General features: G+C 37.3%; 1 protein-coding gene across 6 annotated transcripts in view; it reads left to right on the top strand.

The window, feature by feature from the left end:
• Positions 1-26,155, top strand: part of LOC131162512 (alpha-glucan water dikinase 2) — a 157,882-nt gene that overhangs the window by 94,833 nt on the left and 36,894 nt on the right. For 5 of the 6 annotated variants that reach the window (XR_009138846.1, XR_009138845.1, XM_058119093.1 and 2 more), the window contains 4 exons: positions 4,065-4,163; positions 17,205-17,378; positions 17,461-17,553; positions 18,331-18,446. Coding sequence is in view for 4 of the 6 variants with exons in the window: in XM_058119093.1 (XP_057975076.1) it covers positions 4,065-4,163; positions 17,205-17,378; positions 17,461-17,553; positions 18,331-18,446 (482 nt within the window). In the remaining 2 variants the exon portion in view is untranslated. Of the gene's footprint in view, positions 1-4,060; positions 4,164-17,204; positions 17,379-17,460; positions 17,554-18,330; positions 18,447-26,155 lie in introns of those variants that run through there. The other variant, XM_058119095.1, reaches the window with a different exon arrangement.

Genomic DNA, 26,155 nt, shown 5'->3' with positions numbered 1-26,155 from the left:
GGCATATATATGCATAAATCCAACAACATGGTGACAAATTATAGGAAAAAGGAATGTCTGTTGTCAAACTTGGGGCCCAATTTCAAGCTTTTCAACACCTTTCTCAGATGTGGAAAAAAGATTTGCAAAATCATCATTGATGGAAGATGTCCAATGAATGTGGTTTCCATAAATGGAGTCATTCATATGCAACTCTATCCAGAACCCCATCCAAAGCCTTATGACATATCTTTGATCGATAACACTACCTTACATGTTTATGAAAGATGTTTGGTTCCTATCCAAATGGGTGCTTACTATGATAATGTTTGGTGTGATATCCTACCTATGAAGATTGGCCATGTACTTCTTGGTTCTCCTTGGTTGGATGATTTAGGTGTGACGTAAGGACATGAGAACACATGTCTTTCACTATAATGGGAAGAAAATCATTTTGAAGTCCGCTCTACCAATGAACCAAGACAAGGAATGAATCATAATTACTCAGCTTGAAAACAATCCAAGGAAGGAAGTGAATGTGTTTGAAGACATCCAAAAGTCCTTCAGGCATTCCAATTGTTGAGTTTATCATTCTTGATGTGCTTATTGATGCCAACTCTCAATTCAAGTCTATGATGCTGCCAAAGGATCATGGTTTCTTGTATAACTCAAGTGCTGGCTTTCAAAGAATCCAAGTTTGCTTCTCCCTTTAGGTTCTCCAACATTTCAAAATTCAACACCAAATTTTTTTTAACTGGGGGAGAGTTGATGTAGGACAAGAAGTAAGACCTAAGGAAGATCCTTGCTGGAAAATAATTAAGAAGAGTTGGGTTAAGGAATTGTGGGGTAAAGTTAGTAGTTTATTATGTTTGTTTAGTATTAATTAGTATAGGATTATGTTTATTTGGGGCTTGTTTGTAATATTTGTGTAAAATAGGGGTACATTCGTAATTAATGCAGTTTTAAGGGCTTACGTGTAATTTCATGTAAAGAGGCTTTCTTATAAATAGTGTATGAAAGCCATGTTGTAGGCAGTTATTGATGAATGTGAATTGAAGTGAACGTGAGTTCTCCCCGGGTATCTCCTCTCTCCTCCCTTCCCCTTCCTCCTTTTCTAATTTCTCCATGGCTGTAGAACCTTGATGTTGCCCCTGCATCACATCACTCACCTTATAAGGACACTGCAAGCTTACTTGGTCTTATATGGTCATTTTTAGACATTCACATAGCGACCAACCCTTTGAGCATCGGTTTCAGCCAGACTACACCTCAATGAAAGCTTATGAAACTCCTAAGTGTACTCTTTGACTGATTTCCCATGCTGCCTAAGGTTTTGAGCCCCATGGCACAAGGTTTGCTCATAATCCTGGGGTAAAAATTGAGCCTTCAGCTTCTCTTTCATCTTATCCCCTCTTCTGATTTTCATTTTGATAATGTTTCCACCAAGTAGAAGCGGGTCCCTAAAGCTTTGCTCCCTCATGCTTCACTTTCCTCCCTTCTGGCACATCTCTCCATTCAAAATAACTCTAAACCCAGTTCAAGAATTCTTTGGCTTCTATATCACCATCAAATTCTGAAATATTTACTCATGTACCATACTCTTTGGAATTTTGTCGAGCACGTACGATGTGATCTTCCCATCTTGGAGGCCTTTCATTTTGTCATGCAAGCCTTTCATTTTCAGAACTCCTATTATCACTAGATCTGTCAATTCAGCCTCAGCCACATTTTACCAAAGGTTTCTATTGTATCAATCTACCTTTGTGTGATTCCTATTGAAACATATACTCGGAGGGTGGGTGTAAGGCGGACGATTCAAGGCGAACTCCCCATTCATTAGATAGAGAAGATCACCAAGATTTCGTGATCCACTGCCGAACTTATTCCAATTCCATTCAATGAGCATTCTCAATATTATGCCTTGAAGAGGATTCGAACCCCCATGCTTTTTATTGGGAGGCTCATTACTTCAACAACTAGCCCCCGTGTTCTTCAGATGGATCTCTTATTTGTTGAGAGGGTTGCCCAAAACCAGTATATAAGGCATACCCAGTAAAACTTATAAATAAACTAGATATAGAGATGGCAACTAGGGTTGCTTTTTCCATTATTATAAAATTTTAAGACTCCAATAAATCTAAGATAAGATCGTTTATTTAAAACGTAATAACTATCTTTGTAGCTCCGTAATGTTTCAGTTTATGCTCCTATCTATTATTTGGATATACCAAGAAAGATGTACGGGCTAATGAGGCTACTACGAAATATTGACTCATGGGTGGGGCAAGCTCTTCTATTTTGGTTCATGGTTTCTCTTGGCTATATGGTTCACTCAGGGAAGAGATCGAGCTTCAAGAAATAGTGAACGGTCTTATCAGTAGTACAGATTTGGTAAAGGGGTCCTCAAATCCTATTGGACGCAATTTATTTCCATATTTTATAGATGTTTATGTCAATATTGCTCATTTATTTCATTTCTTGCTCTAAAAAAATCATCTCTTTTTGCCAAATCTCGAGAGAGATCACTGTCTTTTGCCCAATTCATTATCATAATCATTCCGACGGCCTCGATTACTCATAGATTGTGTAACAAGCTGATTAAGTAGTCTAACTTAATCCTGCAGCTCTCCAAACATCTCGACAGTCATGTATCTACCTCTATTGTCCCTATTCCCCCTTTCCCCCCTTGCAGCCATGAACCCACAAGACTGAACTTGTTCTTATACCAATTTGATGCAAAGAGGTGTAGGGATATAAGAAAATTTCAGGAATGAAGACTGAGAGTTCAGAATAGTGTTTAGCAACCCTGCTTGATTCAAACAACTACTAAATGCATATAATAATAGCAATGACTGCTGCAAATTTCAGTTTAGCGAATAAGACAATTTCTAGTCATAACAGCAACTTAATCCTCAAACCAGTACCTTTTTTGACACTGTTTCAGAACGGCAACAGTGGCCTTCTGCTATCCTCTCATGCCTTTAGCTGCGATGAAGGGATTGGTAGGCACTGCAGAGCCCTAGACTTCAAATATTCACAACCCTAGCTAGTTTGGAGTCGAGCTCTAGAGAAAAATCTTCTCAAAGATAAAATGTCAAAAACCTCCTCTAAAAGCCACCATATCTTCTAAAGCCCCACCAAAAATAACTACAATCACAAAAATACACCTGAATATTACAAAATTACCCCCCAAAGCTAATTTGACCAAAATGAACCCCAAAGCTCTGAGATTACATTAATGCACCCAAAAATAGCAACACATGATAGGAGCAGAAAATTAAATAAAGACTGCTGATTGCATCATAGGTTCACCAAAAAAATAAATTAATAATGAAAATAAAAATAAACGATAACAAAAGAAGTTTATGAAGATAAGAAAGAGGAATTGCAAACTAAGAGAGGACTAGGGATCTGCAAAAGAAACAAAGATAAACAAAAAAACAAACAAAAATACAAGAAGAAAACTCAACAAAATCTAAATAAGGGCAGCCCAGTGCCCAAATTTCCCGCACATGCGGGATATTTATTTATGTCTCGTAATTATTAATTATGTTACACTAACATCATTAGTCTGACTATCGAGTTGACCCACTGATCTGATCAGCTGCCCAACCTGGTGAATGGTGACTTCATCAAGCTAGTCACCAGTCCAGGTTTTTAAATCATGGGTTGGATTTTCTTGTGTTGAATGAATTTCATTGTCTAATAAATATACAAGTGCATCATCTGGAAAGCATGTTCTCCTTCAAAATTTTATTTTTTCTTGCTTATTTAAGAAAAAAATCTAGCTGCTTGTATTTCATTGTATCTGATGATGTCGGTTTCTTGCAACCTTGTTGCTTTTACTTGTAACACATGTTCTGTCAGTCTCATGTCATGTAATTCCTATGGTATTGTTGATTCTGAGCCAACAGGCAACATGTGTGTTTCTTACACCTCCATTATTTGAATAGAAGGTTCAAACTGGGATAAATTTGCTTCCTTTGAAAGTCCTTTATGTTCTGTATTGTGTAGTAGATTATTTCATGGGAATTAGTATCTAGTTATACCCCAATATTCATTATGTCATTTTTTTTCAAAGACAGGTCTATGAACTTAAGAGCAAAATGAGAAGTTCAAGGATACCCTGGCCTGGTGACGAAGGTGAGGAGAGGTGGAATTGTGCTTGGCAAGCAATAAAAAAGGTATAGGGTTCAGAAAATTCCTGCTTTGTTGCACAGGGGAGGGGAGGGGAGGGGAGGGGGGGGGGGGGGGGGTGTGGATTTGGAGTGGGGAGCACAGTTGCTGCTGTATACAGGGCCTGGATGGACAGTCCGTGGCATACCATAGGAGGCCACTGTAGGGGTTGCCACTGCTGTCTCAAGGCAGCTGAGCCATTGCCTGCTCTACAGAGGGCATGATAGGGAGTTGGAGACTTGAGATCAAGGGTCATGAGTTAAAATCCAGTCACACCACCACTCCCTGGGTATTCTCAAAAACATATGAGAGGATGCCCTGAACACTAAACTGCTCCCCTCCCTCCTCCCTACCAAAAAAGGGTGATATTCCTACTCTTATTGGGTGATCTCACATCAGTCATATGTTTTATGTTGATCCAGTTAGATTTGTCTTATATTTAGCATTTTGACTTATTTATGGAAGAATTGTGGTTGTGTACAACTTCTATTTGATTATTCATGTCATTCTTTCTTTATTTGTTGTCTTTTTTATTTATTATTTTTTCAAAGGGGACTTGGATTTGTAAAACAAAATGCTTTCAAGTTTTAATTTGCATTTTGAGAGAGAGAGAGAGAGAGATAGGTAAATGTAAAAAGGGGAGAGAATAGATTTCTTTATCACTCATTTGGGAGAATCAACACTCACAACATTAAAATGCTTAATACATCTACAACCACACCCTCATGAATAATAATTTGACAAATAACGCTCCTACTGTAATTAATTAATAATTGACCCCTTTCACTAACAAAACACTTCTATTTCACTTCCTAACACTCCCCCTTGGAGTGAGGAGCATATATGTTTCCTATGCTCAGCTTGCTACAAATTTTAGAAAAAGTTCCACTTCCAAGAGACTTGGTGGTGAAGACATTAGGTTGTTGCTCTTCGGACTTAATATTGGGTGTTGAAATCTTCTTATATATCAGAGCAGCCACTTCAATATGCTTTGCTCTCTCATGGGATACTGGATTAATAGCAATGAAGATGGCAGCCTGATTAACATGGTCATGAGCTGATCACAATGACCACTGAATTCCTGTATCATCTTTCAACTACATCAACTTACTCATTGTATGTTCCATAGCTCTGTACTCCACTTCTGCACTTGATCTAGCAACCACATTTACTTCTTGCTTTTCCATATAACTAGATTACCTCCACAAATGTGCAATACCCTGTAGTTGATCTCTTCTCCGAATAGAGCTTTCCCAAACAACAAATAAATAACCAACAATCAAAATATGTCCAAGTGGATTTAGATCAATCCCTTGCCTCAAGCACTCCCCTGATTCCTCAAAATTCTAGTTACTGACTCCCAGTGTACTAGCTTTGACTTTTCCATCGACCAGCTAATATCAACAATAGAAAGCATGATGTTTGGCCATGTAACTCTTAAGTAGATGAGCTCCCCAGCCAGATACCTATACAATTTGGAAGTCTCAAATTCTATTCACATCTTCAAGTTTAACATTAACCTCGATTAGGGTTTCTACTATTTTAACCCCAGGCATGCCACTCTAAGTAAATCTGTCTCATACTTCCTATGGGATAGGCAAACTCCTTTAGCTTCTTCAGTGCCAAGAAAACATTGTAGCCCTCCCAGTTTCACCTCTTCAATTTCATTCACAGTTTCACCAAAATAATAATGTCATCAACCAAAAAAATCAAAACCACTATTATTATTGAGTCACAGATCTACAGAAAACCAAAATGGTAACTATGTGACTTCGAAAATTCAAAGGAGACAACAGCATAAATGAAAATTTCAAACCAAACATATGGGGACTGCTTTAACCCATAAATAGCCTCTCTTTTTTTTCTTTTTTTCAAACTACGAGCATTCCCAAAATTCTCCCCATGAGCGACAAATCTCGGTGGCTGCTCCATATGACCTTCTCCAAGTCACCATACAAAAAGGCAATTTTCAAGGTCCTGAAAAACACAGCAGGAAGGGGAAAATGTAAGGAAGGTTACTAACTGAAAATTTTGGAGCATACAATACTGAAGATAATGAATAGAACAAATAAACTAAACAATACCCTCTTCATAAACCCAAGAGATTCGACCATTACCAAGTATAATAGAATGCTTGAAAGAATTATTCATATTGGAAAAACAAGACTATTCACCAGTCTTTTGTTCCAAGGCACTGAAGTCACTTACCCAATTTGAAGTAGGCTTAGAGGCAAAAAAGGCAGGTATACTTGTACAAACTAGAGTGTCCATAGCAGCATGGCACTAGATGTATGGGTAAATGCATGGTCTTACATTTCTACAAATTTGTCAAAATTTCCATTGAAATTTCCACTTCCACCTCCATCAAAATTGAAATAGCCGTCATTTTTTTATTTACAAAATTTTCATTGAATTTTTCTATGAGTCATCCATAATCATTGAAATCTTGAAAATTCAATGAAATTTGTTGAACATTTGGGAATTGAACAACCTTGAAATCTAAGTTGAGATTCAAATCCCTGCAATTGTAATTCTTCCTTTTTGTTGAAAATAAAGATTATTAGAGTAAAAATAGGAATGATAGCTTTAAGACTTAAAATTTTATACAAAATTGGAATTAGATATTAATTAGCATTTTATTGACCTTCAATGTCAAAACTAGTTGTTTTCCAGAAGAACTAATGTGTAACTATTATATGAGTTTTATTTGTATTTGTTGAAGACTATTGAGTAATTGGGTAAAATAGAATACTTAAACTCAATGATAGGTTTCTCCCTCTATTTATAATATCTGTAAGTACAATTGGAATGACCATGATACCCTTGCTAACTCACACTTATTACTAACAAAACTCTTAACACATAATAATAATAATAATAATAATGCTAAAAGACTAAATAACCATTGACACCCCCCCTCAAGTTGGAGCATATATGTCATATGCTCCTAGCTTGTTACAAATAAATTTCACACAAGTACCTCCTAAGGCTTTAGTGAACGAATCAGCAAATTAAAACTCAGACTTCACATCAGTGGTTGTAATGAGCTTCTATACAAGTTTCTCTCGAATAAAGTGGCAATCAACTTCAATATGCTTTGTCCGCTAATGGAAGACAAGGTTGGAGGCAATATGAATAGAAGCTCGATTATCACACATAAACTCCATAGGTTGAGAATGTGGAAAACCTAGTTCTTTCAACATGTGATTTAGTCAAACAAGTTCACATGTAGTGTGCACCATAGCCCTATACTCCGACTCAACACTCAACCTAGCAACCACAGTTTGTTTCTTACTTTTCTAAGACACCAAATTATGACTAACAAAGATACAATATCCGGTTGTGGATCTTCAATTGGAAGGTGATCCAGCCTAATTTGCATCTATATATCCCTGAATATAAGTGTGACCCCAATCCTGATATAAGAGGCCCCTCCCTGGTGCACCTTTGAGATATCTCAAAATAAGAATTACTGCATCTCAATGACTTGTTCTCAGGGAATCGAGAAACTGACTCACAACACTTGTTACGAAGGATATATTTGGTCGAGCGACTATGAGATAATTCAACTTTCCAACAAGACTCCAGTATCGACTTGGGTAGGCAGCAAATCACCTATAACTGGCATTAACTTACTATTAGGATCCATGGGCGTATCAACAAGTTCGGATCCCAACAACCCCATCTCATCTAAAAGATCAAGAACATACTTCCTCTGTGACAAGACAATTCTCGTACGAGATCTCGATACTTCTATACCCAAGAAGTACTTCAATGGTCTCAAATCTTTGGTCTGAAACTTACTTTGTAGAAAAAGCTTTAGGTCTTGGATGTCACGATAATCATCACCAATGATCACAATGTCATCCACATATACAATAAGCAAAATACTACCAGATAGAGTGTCATGATAAAATACAGAGTGATATGCTACGTATCGATGAGGCCAAACTAAAGTACTACAGTACTAAAATGGCCAAAGCATCCTCTTGGAGATTGTTTTAATCTATACAATGACTTCTTGAGCCGACATACTAAGCCTAACTCCCATTGAGCAACAAACCCATAGGGTTTCTCCATATTTACCTCCTCATGAAGATCACTATGTAGGAAAACATTCTTCTCATCTAACTGATGTAGAGGGCAATGACAAGTGGTGGCTAAAGAAATGAATAAAAAAATTGAGGCAAGTTTAGCAACCGGGGAGAATCTGTCTGAATAATCCAAACCATACACCTGAGTATACCCCTTAGCAATAAGGCAGGCCTTCAGACGAGCCACAAAACCATTAGGATCGACAAAGAATCGATGTAAAGTAGGACTATAACATTGATATACCTTTTGAGTATAGGAATAGCCCAGAAAAATACATATAGCACGAGGATCCAACTTATCGATTCTTGGAGATAACTGATGGGCAAAGGACACACAACCAAATTTACGAGGAGGAAGGGAGAACAAAGGAGCCTTAGGAAAGAAAACTGAATATGGGATTTTACCACCAAAGACAAAGGATGACATTTTATTGATGAAGGAGCAAGCTGTGAGCATAGCATTACTCCAAAAGACTTTGAGGACATTCATTTGATATAGTAGGGTATGAGTGAGTTCAAGAATATGTCTGTTTTTCCACTCTGCAACTCCATTTTGTTGTGGAGTGTGAACACAAGAGCACTGATGGATCATACCAAAGTTAGTCATGTAACTACTAAATTAGGTACTGAAGTACTCCTTAGAATTATCACTACGAAGTATCTTGACTGGAATGTCAAATTGAATCTTTATTTGGCAATAGAAAGCACAAAAGATATCAAACAACTAGGAAATTTCATTAAATATAACCAAGTCATCCTAGAGTAGTCATCAACAAATGTAACAAAGTACCGAAACCCCAACTTTGATGTCACACGACTAGGACCCCAAATATCATAAAGTATGAAAGGGCTAACCACCCGTTTTTCGACCAATGAATCTAGGAAGGACAGCTGCGGGAATGGTGTTTTCCTTCAACAATTATGGAGAGTAGGGTTTAGTTTGGATCATGCTTTGATACCGTGTTGAGTAATTGGGTAAAATGGAAGACCTAAACTCAATGATAGGTCGCTCCCTCTATTTATAATATATGTAAGTACAATAGGAATGACCATAATACCCTTACTAACTCACACTTATTACTAGAAAAACTCTAACACATAATAATAATAATAATGCTAAAAGACTAAATAACCACTAACAAAGACATTTAATATAGGTGCTATTTTATAGTTATTGTACCTTATAGGCTTACACACCACATAATTGTCACTGATGTATTTTTTTTACAATATCTTTTAGCTTTAAATCTTGTCTTAGTTTGTGTATTAACAATTTCTGTGGTTTCATTAAAAAATCCATGTTTCACTATTAATTGTCATCATTTTTTAAAATCAAAATCGAGATCAACCTTGATATTGTCATAAAAAGCATCAAAATTTTTGTCAAGCTAAATTTAAAACCTTGGGCAGATATTGCACCTAGTTGTTGGCATTGCCTCACCGGTTTCAACTTTCAAGTACTGCTCCCAAGAGAGGGGTATATTGTTGACCCACCCATGTGGGTGCATTTACTTTTTGCTTGGGATGATACAACTCATGGAGCATGCGCAGCCTCGAGCATGCATTTTGTCTTTATTGCTGCTCCATCTCAATGCTTCTCTCTGGCATATATATACACTGTTAAGTGGTGTGTGGGTAGGAAAAAATATACAGAGTGCAGAAGAATCAAGAGATCTGTGTGTGAGGTAGAGAGGTTTGAGCTTGAGTTGAGTTAAGAGTGTATTCTCCTCCTCCATTGTATTTTTCTTATTGATCATACAATGAGACTCCCTCTCTCCCGTCGACGTAGGCCGAGTTTGGTTGAACCACGTATTTCTTTTGTGTTCTCTGTGTGATTGTGTTGTGTATGTGTTCTTGGATCATCCTCTTTCCCCCTAATAGCTAGTATCAGAGCTTGGAGAAGGTGAGAAGCGTGATTGAAAATTTGAGCTTACCTTCGGGTTCGGCGACGTCGAGATGAAGCTGGGACAGCAGTCGCAAAGGCGTGAATGGAATCCTCACCGGAAAGTCTTTGCGAGCTTAGCAGAGGTGTAATGTGCCACCATATCAGCTCCTCGAGTTGCTTCCCCGCAAAAATTGTTCGCTGTTGATTGTGTCAAGCTCTCAGCCGCGAGGAGTGGTTGCCTGGTGTGCGAAGTCCTCCATTTTTTTTTCTCTGTGCAAAGGCGGAGTATGGAGTGTTCTCTGTGCAGAGACGGAGAAAGGTGAAAACATGAAGAAAGAATTTTCCCCAGCAAGCCACAACAAACAAAAAAAATAAATAAAATAAAGGTGAGGCATTTTATTATAAATTTTTTAAAAAGAGGTGAGCACTTCATTTATTAAACAAAAGTAAGGAGGGATACCTTTTTTTTTCCTGCACTAATAATTGATCCAAGCAGAAGTGTGTAGAAAGTGGTGTGCACCACATCACTTCACACGTTGCAAGATTCAATTTGTCTACGTCACTTGTGGGCCCACCTACCACACCACCAGTGGGGCCCACCTGCCACGTCATCATTGGGGTCCATATATATATCGGGTCAGACCCATTCCTAGCTATTTTGGCTGTTTCGAACGCATTGGTGCAGTCAATTTTGCGAAAATCAGCCTCTAAGTTGTTTTTTTATAATGGATGACAATTTATCCAAGTTCGGTATGGAGAAATTTGACGGTCGGAACAATTTCAGTCTATGGCAGAGTACAATCAAGGATATCTTGATTCAGCGTGACTTGATCAAGCCGCTAATCGGGAAGAATCCAGAAAATATCAAAGATGATGATTGGGCAGAGATGGAAATGAAAACGGTTAGTACTATTCGTTTATGCTTGTCAAATGAAGTTAAATATTTTGTGTTAGATGAATCATCACCTGTTGAGCTTTGGGAAAAATTAGAACAGAGATACATGTCAAAATCTCTAACAAACAAGCTATTTCTATAGAAGAAACTCTATCAGCTAAAAATGGAGGAAGGGGTAAATATTTTTGACCACATAAATGACTACAACAAGATCATAACCCAGTTAATGAGTCTTGGTGTAAAAGTTGAAGAAGAAGATAAAACACTTCTTCTCGTGGCATCTCTACCACCTTCTTATGATAGTCTTGTCACAACATTGCTTGTTGGTAAGGAAACCTTGAATTTGGAAGAAGTGATGGCTTCACTACGGGATATTGATACCCTCAGAAAGCTAACCGTTAACCTCCAAGGGTGTGCCTTGGTCACACAAGGTGAGAAACAGACCAGGGGCAGAAATCAAAATAGAAATCAAAATGTGGAAGATCGAGAAGCAGACGGTCGAAATCAAGAGCTCCAGGAAATTCCAACTACACTCAGAACAAAAAGCAGATGGAGTGTTGGAATTTTGGCAAGATTGGCCACTACAGAAATCAATGTCAATCCTTGAAGAAGGAACCAGAAAATAAGACTGAAGCAAATGTCGTCTCTTCTTCAAGAGAAGAAGATGCACTGTTATGCTCTTTGGAAAGGAAGGGAGAGTCTTGGGTATTAGACTCTAGAGCCTCGTTTCACACAACAGGCAACAAAGATATGCTTAACAGGTATGTACTCGGAAATCTTGGCAATGTTTATCTTGGTGATGACAAACCTTGTGAAATTGTAGGAAAAGGAGAAGCAAAAATAAATTTGACAGGTACCACCTGGAGTTTGACTGATGTCAAATATATCCTTGATCTCAAGAAAAATTTAATATCTGTTGGACAGCTTGCAAGTGAAGGTTACACTACAACTTTCTGTGGTGATAGTTGGAAAATTTTTAAAGGCGCAATGACATGCTTGCGTGGTAAGAAAATTGGTACTCTTTATATTACCACAAATGCTTGCATGTCTATTTCAATTGCTGCAGGGAATGAAGATTCAAACCTATGGCCCCAGAGACTCGGTCACATGAGTGAAAAAGGTTTGAAAATCGTGAACTCAAAGGGAAAGATACCAGGTCTCTAGTTAGCTAATATTGATCAATGTGAAAGCTGCATCCTCGGAAAACAGAAAAGAGTTAGCTTTCATACATACGATAGAACTTCAAAGAAAGAAAAATTGAAGCTAGTGCACACTGATGTTTGGGGATTGAGCCCAGTTTCATCCATTGGTGAGAAATCCTATTTCGTCACCTTTATTGAGGACCATTTCAGGAAGGTATGGGTTTATTTCTTAAGACTTAAATCTGAAGTGTATTGATCAATGTGAAAGCTGCATCCTTGGCAAATAGAAAAGAGTTAGCTTTCAGACATACGGAAGAACTTCAAAGAAAGAAAAATTGAAGCTGGTGCACACCGATATTTGGGGATCGAGCCCAGTTTCATCCATTGGCGGGAAATCCTATTTTGTCACCTTTATTGACGACCATTCCAGGAAGGTATGGGTTTATTTCTTAAGACATAAATCTGAAGTGTATGATGTTTTTAAGAAATGGAAGGCCATGGTGGAAAATGAAATAGGCTTAAAAATCAAAATACTGAGATCAAACAATGGCGGTGAATATGAAGATAGAGAATTCAAAAGGTTTTGCTACGAGTATGGGATCATACTTGAAAGAACCGTGCCAGGTACACCCCAACACAACAGTGTAGCAGAACGAATGAACAAAATCTTGACTAAGAGAGTCAGAAGTATGCGATTACAAGTAGATTTACCAAAGCAGTTTTGGGTTGAAGCAGTCAGCATAACTGCTTATCTAATCAACTGAAGTCCATCAGTACCATTGCAGTTCTAGTTACCAGAGGAGGTATGGAGCAAAATGGAGGTAAAACTTTCACATTTAAAAGTTTTCGATTGCGTTGCTTATGTACATATTAGTGATCAGGCTGTGGGCAAGCTTGATCCAAAATTTTAATAATGCACACTCCTTGGATATGGTGAAGATGAGTTTGGTTACCACATCTGGGATGACCAAAACAAGAAAATAATCAGGAGTTGAGATGTTGTTTTCAATGAAAAGGTTATGTACAAAGACACAACATAATCAACTTATCCCGTACTAAATAACCCCGATATTGTAGAGTTGGATGATTTCACTAACAGAAATGTGGCACAACAGACTATTGATAATTCCCAGACAGAGGAATCTATCATAGCCGTGCACTAAAGCATTGCACACTACAACTTCGATTCCTACTCTGAGACTGAGGAGGTCTTCCCGACCACATGTACCGAATAGGAGATATTTGGATTACTTGTTACTAACTGATGCAGGTGAACCGGAGTGCTATGATGAAGCATGTCAGGTGGATGAGGCTAGCAAGTGAGAACTTGCTATGAAAGATGAGATGAAATCCCTCACCGACAGCAGGACTTGGGAGCTAGCTAGATTACCCAAAGGAAAAGAAGCTCTTCAAAACAAATGGGTGTACCGCATAAAAGAAGAGCATGATGGTTCGAGAAGATACAAAGAAAGACTCGTGGTCAAAGGTTTCCAACAAATAGATGGTATTGACTACTCAGAAATCTTCTCACCAGTTGTGAAACACACAACTATTCGGACAGTTTTGAGCATTGTTGTAGTAGAGAATTTACCCCTTGAGCAGTTAGATGTAAAAATCGCTTTCCTCCACGGTGATCTAGAGGAGGAGATATACATCTACCAACCTGAAGGTTTTGCAGAGAAAGGCAAAGAAAAACTTGTTTGCAAGTTGAATAAGAGTCTGTATGGTTTGAAATAGGCTCCAAGGCAGTGGTATAAGAAATTTGACGGCTTCATGCAAAAGAATGACTGCTGCAAATGCAACGCTAATCATTGTTGCTATTTCAAGAGGTATAAATTAGGTTACATAATTCTTTTACTTTATGTTGGTGACATGCTAGTTGTAGGATCAGACATGGACGAGATCATAAAATTGAAAAGTTAGTTGTCCACTGAATTTGAAATGAAAGACTTGGGTCCAACAAAGCAGATGCTTGGGATGAGAATCACTAGAGAAAGAAAGGAGGGAACCTTGCAGTTGTCTCAAGCCGAGTACATCAGGCGGATTCTCAAAAGGTTCAACCTGAGTGATGCTAAGGCAATTAGCACACCATTAGTAGGTCATTTCAAGTTATCAAAGACTCAGTCTCCCGAGTCAGAGAAAGAGAAGAAAGAAATGGACAAAATGCCCTATGTTTCAGCTGTAGGAAGCTTAGTGTACGCCATGGTTTGCACGAGACCAGATCTCAGTTATGCAGTGGGAACCGTCAGTAGATTCATGTCGAATCTAGGAAAAATCCACTGAGAAGCGGTAAATTGGATATTTTGATATCTCTAAGGTACAATTAACAAATGTTTATGCTTTGGCAAAAGTAATCTGACATTGCAGGGATACTTCGATGCAGACTTTGTTGATGAGATAGATCACAAAAGAAGCACTACTATATTTCTATGTATTCACAGTAGGTGCTACTGCCGTTAGTTGGGTATCACAAATACATAAAATCGTTGCTCTATCCACTACAGAGGCAGAGTATATGGCCATGACAGAAGCTAGCAAAGAGATGATTTGGTTACAGGGTTTGTTGATAGAGTTGGGTTTCAAACAGGTGAAGAGTGTTTTGCATAGTGACAGTCAGAGTGTCATACACTTGGCGAAGAATTCAGCATTCCACTCAAAGACCAAGCACATTGGACTCTGCTATCACTTCATCAGATCCCTTCTAGACGAAGGGGTATTAGCAGTTAAGAAGATCCTTGGTAGTCAAAACCCAGCAGATATGTTGACAAAGATAATGACTAGAGAAAAATTGGAGTTATGCTCATATTCAGTAGGTCTCCTAGATCTACTGAAATCATTCAGAAGATGATCCCTGCATGAGCCCCTCAGCAAGGGGGTGCGGGCACTCTCTCGAGGGGGTGTGGACGTCTAGGGACTAGGGTGAGGTTATAGTGTTGCAGCATCAGAGTAGCGGACACTTGGTTGCCCCCACATGTTTGGAGGGGGTGATTTGTTGATCCACCCATGTGGGTGCATTTATTTTTTGCTTAGGAAGATACAACTTGTGGAGCATGCGCAGCCTTGATCATGCATTTCGTCTTTATTGCTGCTCCATCTCAATGCTTCTCTCTGGCATATATATATATATATACACACTGTTAAGTGGTGTGTGGGTAGGAAAAAATATACAGAGTGCAGAAGAATCAAGAGAGCTGTGTGTGAGGCAGAGAGGTTTGAGCTTGAGTTGAGTTAGAGTGTGTTCTCCTCCTCCATTGTATTTTTCTTATTGATCATACAGTGAGACTCCCTCTCTCCTGTGGACATAGGTCGAGTTTGGCCAAACCACGTATTTCTTTTGTGTTCTCTGTGTGATTGTGTTGTGTTTGTGTTCTTGGATCATCCCCTTTTCCCCTAACATATATTACCACCAGAAACACTATCAATGTTCTTATTAGGCTTGCCCATTGCAGGAAGTCAACTCATTACCACTAGAAGAAGGCACAACCTTGCTGTTTTGCCTAATTTATCCCAACATTAATCAGAATTATGATTATTGTGACCATAGTGAGTACAATGGCAACTATTGGTGCATCCTTGATCTCGAACTCCTCCTGACAATGGACCTCTGCCACAACTGCCTGATGTACCACATTGTTTGTCCCCTAACGTTGACACTAGAGTAGTGGAGACATATCTAAAGAAACCTTGGCGGGGTGTCAATAAAAACAGCTTGTTCAAGTGTAGCATGAATGCTTTGCACTTTGCAGAGAACGTAGGTCTCACTTGACAGCAACTGTGACTTGAACTGCTTGGGGGGGGGGGGGGGGGAGAAATGTTCAATCACTTCAGCTCCATCCTCATTCCTAATGGTTGTACAGTAATCATTCAGGGAATAGGCTTTATCCATTTTCAACTTTAACATATTTTCATACTTCTGATACACTCTTGAAACATTCTTCTCCTTGTAATATGATTTGTGAACAGCATTCATAACTGCTTTACAGCGTTAAAGACCATAAAGTTGGAGGACCAGCTCCATGCTGCTCAACAACCAAGTCATGTTCCGCATAGTTTCTATCATATGATTCTCAATTCCAATCATATGATTCATGTCAATTCCACACCATCTTGTTTGAATTTATTGAAGAACTGAAATACAGCTGATACATTGTCAATTGATTTATTCACCCCCTGAATTGAACGAATTGATCTTTATCAATTTGGATCCAATTTGAACCTATCAGATTCAATCGTATCCAACTTCTTTTAAAACTAAAAAACAAGTCCTTTTGTACTGTTCTTTACATCCCTGCCTTCTACTCCTATGCTGGTTGTGTCCTGAAAAGAGGAGAAAATATGTCAGGCATTTTGTTGCCTTCAGAGAACCAGTGTTGCTCTTAAAGGAGTACAGCATTCTACCATCAAGAAAAAGGGGCAGAACACTGGTTGGAAAAGGTGGTATTGACATTTGATTGTGTTCTTTAGATTCAAAGGTTGGTTGTTTTATTGGTTTTATGAATTTTTATCAGTTTTTTATTACCTTTTTTAAAAAGTTGTTCTTGCTTTTATGTCAAAGAAAGCATATGCATGAAATTTTTTTTTTTTTTAGGTAAAACCATAAGTACAAGTTTTTATTATTATTTTTCTTGATTCCTACCCTTTAAACGCCATAAAGTTATTCAAAGCTCGCCACTCCATATATGTCTCCTGTTGGCTGTGTCTGCCCCATCCATGTTCATGGGGCTGGGGCCGTATATGTTAGCCTGATATTGATCAATTTCTTGTTAGTTTAAGCTGTTGAGGCCAAGTGGTAGTCTCTCACTTTATGTAATTGGAAACAACTGTACTGTTGTGGGTGGTGCTAAGCTACTCCTTGTTTCTTATTTTGAAATTTGATGGTGTCATAGAAGCCTTCTTTGACAAACTTTTAGTATCACTGTTCCCTCTGCTGCTTGTTGCAGCATCTGTAGCCTGCTTTGTTGTCAAACATTATGGTTGTGGCTTGATTGTGGCTACACTCTCCAACTGTGGCATTATATTTATGTTCATTCTAGGTTTGGGCTTCCAAGTGGAATGAAAGAGCATATGTTTGCTGTAAGAAAGCAAATATGAACCATGGCAACCTTTGCATGGCTGTTTTGATCCAAGAAATTATTACTGCCGATTATGCTTTTGTAGTGCACACAAGGAATCCTTTAACTGGGGACATGTCAGAGATATATGCAGAGGTAAATGTTGCTTCTTGTGCTGTGAATCAATTATATATAATACCACTCATCCCACATTCCCACCTTTTTTGTGCAAGAGCAGATTGTGAAGGGTTTGGGAGAGACTCTAGTGGGTGCCTATGCTGGGCGAGCCTTGAGCTTCATCACTAAGAAAGGCAATCTCAAATATCCTACGGTAAGGCTGGGGTCTTTATGGCCCATTGTGTTAACATTGTTATCTACCAAGATGAAGATACACACACAGGGACACAGCCACGATCCTAAATTTTCAAAACTTAGTCAAAATTTCTGTCGAAATTTCTGCTTTCCATTAGCTTTGAAGTCAAAATGGTAGTCGACTTTTGCCGAAATTTCAACAAGTCATCCAAAATTTATTGAAGTCTCAAAATTCTAGCTAAACTTGCCAAATTTTTAATTATAGAATGAAATTTCTATGGAATTTAAATTTAAGATTTAAAAGTAATGTGAAATTTCTCTCTTAATTTATCTATTTTTTTTTATCAAAAACAATATTATTAGAATATTTTAAAGTATGTGAAAATTTAAACTTAGATTTAGCAACAATATTTTATCTAACCATTCCAGTCTAAATTATCTTTATTTATATACTAATTTTTATTTTTTGTATTTATAAATTTCATTTATATTAACCAAATATGTTGTATTATAAATATTGCACCTCATACATAACATAGATATATTTAATTTATAATATAGTTGTCCTAAAATTTACATTCTTAACCATTTTAAAAATTTCATGAAAGAATTCCATGTTTTATTACTAATTTCCATTTGTTTTCAAATCAAAATCTAAATTGACATCTAAATCGAAATTTCCATCAAAATTTATGTACTTTTGGGCCTTCAAAATTTTAGTTGAAATCAAAATTTAAGCCTCTCACACAGCATCATGATCATCTATATTCTGAACTTTCTTGAATCTGACTTGCAGGTTACTAGTTACCCAAGCAAACAAATAGGATTGTATAGTAAGCGAACCATTATATTCAGGTCAGATTCCAATGGTGAGGACCTCAAAGGATTCGCGGGTGCTGGGCTCTATGACAGGTCTGTTGCAAATGAACTTGAAATGTCTTTAACATGTGCTAGGCAAGAGATTTTTAAACGAATGAACTTGTACAGTTTTTTTTTTTAATTGAAAAGGTAGAGATTTTATTAAATTGAACAAGTAGAAATGGAGCATAAGAAATCTTCCTTCAAAGATAAACAAACAAAAAATATCAAAACAGCACTGCCCGCCAATTACAATGTAAATCCAAAGAAGAGATGACTCTGAAACAGCCCATCGCAAATGCCCACAAGAAGGCCAAATACTGAATCCTAAGCCAAAGCACAGACTAAGACATCCTGTTTCCCATGAGAATGCAAGAATTTCTCCCAAGATGATAACAAAAATTGCACAACCAGGGTTGACCCATTTTTACCCCTTACAAGACCAGAAAATGAGATGGTCAAAATATCTTCAACTTGGAACAAACCCAACTGGACCAACTCTCCAAATAGGCCAAAAATCTTATTCCACACCCTCCATGAAATAAAGCAATAGAGGAACAGGTAGGAGATGGTTCTGAACTATCAAGACGTAGAAAACATACTTCCAAAGATAAAGCCTTAAAAGGCCTCCTACTTTGCAACAGCTTATTAATGTAACTCTGTTCAGAACGACTAACAATAAAATCTTCAGTGTTTGAGGGGACTTTGGCCTTCCAAATAAAACTAAGAAACAGGAAGCACATGTTTTTATGGGTCAAATGCTAAAAAAATATTTATGAAAGTATTCCCTCCGAAGAATCAAGAAGCCAGGAATGATAGTCCATCCTATAGGAAGAAATACTGCTCTTAAACCAACACAATAAAGAGTTGAGGTCCAATTTCCCTATCACTAAAAGCCATGGGAATATGTCTCCCTTTTGACATAGAAAAATGAAGAATTAGATTCATTGCATGAAGGGACAGTTCCAAGGTCTTAAATTTCGATTTCGACTCAAATTTCGAAGCTCCAAAAGTATGGAAATTTCGACGGAAATTTTGATTTCGATTTCGATTTGAAAAAGTAACAGAATTCAGTAATAAAGCATGGAATTCTTTGTGAGGCTTTAGAAATGGTTAACAAACATAATAATATAAGTTTTAGGACTAATATATTACAAATTAAATACATCTATGTTTTGTATGAGGTGGAAAAGTTGTAAAATAGTATGTGTATCAAATATATTTAAGATAATGTACATTAAACATATTTAGTTAATACAAATGAAATTCATAAATCATTTAAATATTATTTATTATACAAATAATGATAATTTAGACATGAATGGTTAAATAAAATGTTACTATAAGTTTATTTTTTCGTATAATTTCAAAAGCACTTGTAATAATCTTTTGTTCTGACAAAATAAATAAAATAAATAAAGATAGAATATCACTTACTCCTAAATTTCTCATTTGAATTCTAAGGAAATTTTATTGTATAGTTAAAATTTCGGCAAGTTTTGCCAAAATTTTGAGATTTCGATAAATTTCGGATGATTCATTGAGATTTCGATGGAAATTATGCAAGACGGAAATCGAATGCCATTTCGATTTCGAGGGTGACGGAAATCGAAAATTTTAACGGAAATTTCGACAATTTCGTGGAAATTTAAGACTATGGACAGTTCATACAGACAAGGGAAAGAAGTGCAAAGCAAAGAAGCCCCTAGTCAAATGTCTTCCAAAAACCAATTGTGATATAGATTGCGCACAATAATTTTAGTATACACAACAACAACAACAAAACCCAAGTCTTAGGTCCCACTAGGTAGGGTCGGCTATATGAATCATTTTCCATCAATTTATACGATCATGGATAATTTCTTTTGACAAATTTAGGGATATTAAATCCTTACTCACTATTTTCTTCCAAGTTATTTTAGGTCTATCCCTACCCCTTCTACTGCCTCCCCACAGTAACTAACTCACTCTTCCTCATTGGCGCACTATGTGACCTACGTTACAAGTGTCCATACCATCTAAGTCCTCTCTCCTTATCTTATCTTCTATAGAAGCTACACCTAACTTACTACAAATATGTTCATTCCTTAATTTATCTTTCAGTGTTATACCACTCATCCATCTAAGCATTCTCATCTCGGCAACTTTTGTTTTTTGTAAATTTTGTTTCTTCGTCGTCCAACATTATTTTCCATATAGCATAGTTGGTCTTATAGCTGTCCTATAAAACTTCCCTTTTAATTTTAAGGGTATTCTTCAATCACAAGGCACACTTGAAACACTTCTCCATTTTACCCAACCTGCTTTAACTCTATGTATTACATCATCTTCAATTTCTTCTTCAACTTGCATATTAGATCTAAGGTATCAAAATCTACAAGTGCTATTTATTTCTTCCTCATCAAGTTTAACTTTGTCTCCAATATTCCTCCTACCATTACTGAAATTAAATTTCATATATTCTATCTTATTTCTACTTATCCTAAAGTCTCTAGATTTCAAAGCTTTTCTCCATAATTCTAACTCAGCATCTACTCCGTTCTTAGTTTCATCAATTAATACAATTTTATCTGCAAACAGCATACACCATGGAACCTCCTTTTGAATATTCTTAGTCAGTTGGTCCATCACTAAAGCAAAAAGATAAGGGTTCAAAGTAGACCCTTAATGTACACCTATGGTGATTGGAAATTTTCTAGTTTCTCCATCTATAGTCCTTACACTAATCATTACTCCATCGTACATATTCTTAATGAATCAGTATACCGCCTACATACATCCTTTTTTTTTTCCTTCTAAAACCTACCATAGAACTTCCCTAGATATCCTATCATATGCTTTCTCTATGTCAATAAATACTATATGCAAGACCCTCTTCTTTTCCATTAAACTTCTTAAAAGATATATAGCTTCTGTGGTAGATAGGCATAAAACCAAATTGATTTTTTGAGACTTCCGTTTCTAACCTTAATCTTTGTTCAACTACCCTTTCTCATAATTTCATCGTATGACTCATAAGTTTAATTCCACAATAGTTATTACAATTTTGAATATCTCCTTTATTTTTGTACATAGATATTAAAGTGTTTTATTCCTTATTTTAGTATAAGGAATAAAAATGGAGATTACTACAAAATACCCTTCCAAAGACGGTCACAAGAACATCTCAAATTAGCATCCCACCCTTTACCTTGCAAGCCAAATTTACATATAATTACTTCGTTCCAAATGGGAGACTCCTCCATGGGGAAAACACACAATATATACCCTTGAAAGCAATGTTCTTAAACACCAACTTTCCAAGACCCAAACCTCCCTCCTTTATAGACCTACAAACATCTCCCAACTAATCAAATTGTTTTCCCACCCCAAACTATAGGAAATCTCTTATGAGTTGCGCAATATTTATAACTACCCGCACATGTATTCTAAAAATGGGCAAGAAATAAAAGGGGCACTAGCAAGGTGACTGTGAAAGGTTGATATACATTGTTGACCTACTATCTAACAGCTGAAGCTTTTACATAATGTGGTAATCTGACATGGTATCAGAGCTACAGTTGCTTGGAGGTTCTAATTCTAGTTTTGTTGTCGTGTTTATTTTGTGATGGTTAATAATTATCTTATTCCCTATAATGAATGTTACTTATTATTTGTTTATTTATCCACATGCAGTCTTATAAGGGAGTGTTAAAGCTTGATGCAAATTGTTGGCCCATAACCTAACAACATAAGATTTTGGGTAAAATAGTAATCTATCAAGCCTGTAAGTATAATACACCTACATAGAGAAAATGAAGCAACCTTTCAACCATCTAACCTTTTGGACACCTAATCCACCATAGGATTCTACGACTATCACTTAGAGGTATCAGAGGCCAATCAAGAATACCACGCCCCACTAAAGAGGACTACTCCAAAGATCTAGAACCACTCGAACTAGTGCAAACTATCCCACTCTTCCCAAATTTTTTTTTTTTTAAAAACTAGATACCCTTATAAACATTTACAAGATGGTTAGCACATTTAAAAGAGACTCCCTATGATCTTCTAAGAAGAAAATAGTATTATTCGCAAACTGAAGATGAGGTATCAAACCCTTTTACTTCCTATCCCAATCCTAGTCCCTCTTAGAAACCCTCTATCAAAGCCCTATGAAACTACCATAAGAACAAATAAAAGAGGAGAAAGGACCTCCTTGCACTAAACCAAGATATAGGCTCTCCATTAATAATGATTGAGAAAAAGGCATCAGATAAACACTTCCTCTTCCAAGTTCACTACCTATCACTAAACCCCTTCACCTAAAAGATTTTATCAATAAAGTTCCAGCTAACTTGGTCATATGCCTTTCCAAAGTCCACTTTTAAAAAAAATTCCCTTATCTCTTCTAAACATCCTTAACAACCTCATTTTCTAATAAAATAGAATCAAGAATCTATCTATTTCCCATAAAAATAAAAATAAAAACACACACACACACACACACACACACACGCTTTGAGCCTCTGAAATAGTTACCTCTATTAAAACACACCCTATCTTCTAGAACTTTTGATGATTTTATAACACTAGTCAAGAGACAAACACTAGTCATGAGACTAAAAGGCTAAAAGATTTGCAAATTCAACATATTCTATACTTCCAACATTAAGGTTATAACTAAAACCATGTCCCATTGAAATGCCTAGTGTAGAAATCCCGAGGATTATTAGAAATCCCAAGAATAATGGGTCAATGATATTAGAGATTGTATAGGGATTTCTAGCCTAATACTTGGGCAGATTTCATGCTCCTATTTTAGGCAATTCTTTCCTTGTTGATATACGATTTGTATTATTTATAGAGAGTTGTGATTGTACAAAATTAATTCAAGAAATACAGAAATCATTCATTCTGATTACATGGAATCAGAGCTAGGAGATTAAACCTAGCTATCAATGGCAGAAACCACCGGCCAAAGCAGAGGTTTGATGACCTCTGAATCTCATGAGGGTGCGAACGAAGCTATCTCCACCATAGGCTCAATAGGACTCAACAACTCGTCCTTCCAGCTCACGGTGGAGAAGATGAATGGCAAGAATTTCCTAGAATAGGCACAATTGATCAAACTTGTGATTGATGGCAAGGGAAAGTTGGGATTTCTTACCTGCGAGACACGAAGACCTGCCCCAACCGAAGTTGCTGCCCTTCAGAAATGGAAATTGAAGAACTCCATGGTCATGGTGTGGCTGATGAACTCGATAAAGCCGTTAATCGGGAGGACTTATCTCTTCTTGCTGTCGGCGAAAGAAGTCTTGGATGCCGTCCGTGAGACCTACTCCGACGCCAAGAACTCCTCCCAAATCATCGAGTTTAAGACACGCCTATGGCAGATGAAGCAGAGAGAAAGGGATTTAATGGATTACTATATGGAGATGAATGCTCTTTGGCAGGAACTCAATTTGAGTTTCGAAGAAGAGTGGGAATGCTCGGGAGATAGTGTCCGATATAAAAAACGCCTAAAAAATGAACGGGTGTTTGAATTTCTTGATGGTTTAAATCGGGCCCTTGATAATGTCAGTGAAAGAATTCTAGGACGTTGTCCCTTACCACCAACACGCGAAGTTTTCTGAGAAGTGAAACGAGAAGAAAGTAGGCATAAGGTGATGCTGAAGGAGACAATCTCTACTGACCATACTGGACTAGAAATGTTTGCCTTGGTGTCTTGAGGGACTCTTCCAGGATCTAGTTCAAGACAACAGAAGGGACGCCCCTGATGTGAACACTGTTGAAAAACTAGCTACACTAAGGAGACGTGTTGGGAGATACATGTGAAACCAGCTGACTGGAAGCCACGACAAGGCAAAAAAAATCAAGGCTACCAAGCCACGGTTGATAATCAAGCCGAGAGACCTCAAGGGGAGAAACACAGTAATAGTTCCAATTCAAGCGGTGTTAGCTTTGGTATATTCCCAAGAGGGGGGTAAATTAGTATTTAAAAATTATCGCCTAGGTCAATCGGTTTAACAGCAGTATTACTCAACTTAGGGTTTGTCTATACAATTATAAACCCAATCATTCACAATAGTAAAATATAAACATTCATGTGCTGGAATTTAAAATTCGGAGATTAAAAGCATGCATAAGAAATGTTATCGAGGTTCGGCCAACTATGCCTACGTCCCCGCCTCTAGCTTGCAAGACCGAGGATTCCACTAATACTCACTTAACGGATGGAGCGACACCTAATACAATCAGGTCAATTAGCACAGGGTTGACCTCAACCTTTACAAATTCTCCTTGCGGGGCGGAGAAGACCCTAGGTTAAATTCACAGGGCTGACCCCAACCTGATCCTTCTAGGTTAGATCAAACTCCCTTTGGCCACGCCTAGAAATATAATAGTATTTTTCACAACATAACTAGTACAGTGATTATGCTTCTCAAGTAAAGCAGATATGTACCCCAATATGCATAGTATACTCAATCAATGACACATCAACAATATAGGAAATGTAAGCTCAATGATGTGATTTTGTGCAAGCAACACTCAACAAGGTATTATCACTAATATGCTCAAGAGTGTTCTAATCAAGCTATTTCTTTGAAGCAATAAATATCAAATCTCAAAAATAAACCAGGGTTTCAAAGATGCTAATCAAATATTCAAACTAACTCAAAATATATTCCTTCAATGAAATATGCTCAAGAGTTAGTTGAAAGAATAATATAGCTTATTAAACACAACAAAATCAAGCTATAGGAATCTTTGCAATGACAATGCAAAGAACCTTAAGCTACTAGGTTTTTCCCAATACAAGATTTATTAAATAAAATCTGTGGGAAAACCTTGCTTAACTCCCCAAAAGCAATACCAATCAACCAAACAAAGTAATGGGAGTATAAGCAATAATACTAAGCAATAACCCAAGCAAGAACTCTCACAAAGCTAAGATTAATCAATGGAATGAAGGTATGAGAGTTTTTGGAAGTATTATGGGCAAAATGGGATTTTGGGTTTGAGAGAATTTTGGCTAATGATTTTTTCTTAATCTCTCCTTAATCCACACAAATGAACCTATATTTATAGGCTAGGGTAAAATTATAACCGTTTGGGACTTGTTGGAATTCTTAGAAAAGTTTCAAATTGTTTAAACACAATTAACCAAAATTAACCTGTATTTACCTCAGTTAAAAATTTTTTAATCCGACGAGGTTCGGGTGGTTGAACCGTGGTTCGGTCGCCTGAATAAACACAATAATAAAAGATCTTTAAAGAGGTTCGGCAACCCGAGTTTTAGTTTGGTGCCCTCAATCAAAGTCAGAAACATTTCTTCATAAATTCGGGTGCCCAGTCATAGGTTCAGTAGCCTGAACTCGTGTGTTCAGTTGCTAGTGGCTCAATTTGAACTATATGTCTTAGTAGCCCGAGTTGGTGGAATATCCTTTTCGAAGGGTTTGTGCGCCCGTGGAAGGTGTGCACAATTTTGGTTTGTCGCCCAAGAGCCTAAGTCAACTGTTGACTTCTCAACAGTTCAGGCGCCCGAGGAGTTTTGAACTCCTGGGGTTCGGTCGCCCGAGCTCTCTCAATTTCCCTAATAATGTTCAATTTAAGCACATTTTTAACACTCCTGTATTTTGCATGATATATGTGAGAGTATTGGGACTTAGAGTCATACTATGGTCTTACTGAACTTACCATATATCCTATTTGCATGTTATGTAGGTAAATAATACAGACCATATTTCCAGGTTCAGTTCGGTGCCCTCAATCAAAGTCAG

The sequence above is a fragment of the Malania oleifera genome, chromosome 8 (genome assembly GCF_029873635.1).
Source record: "Malania oleifera isolate guangnan ecotype guangnan chromosome 8, ASM2987363v1, whole genome shotgun sequence".
In the NCBI taxonomy this organism is placed as follows: Eukaryota; Viridiplantae; Streptophyta; class Magnoliopsida; order Santalales; family Ximeniaceae; genus Malania; species Malania oleifera.
This window is presented reverse-complemented; position numbering and strand designations above follow the sequence as displayed.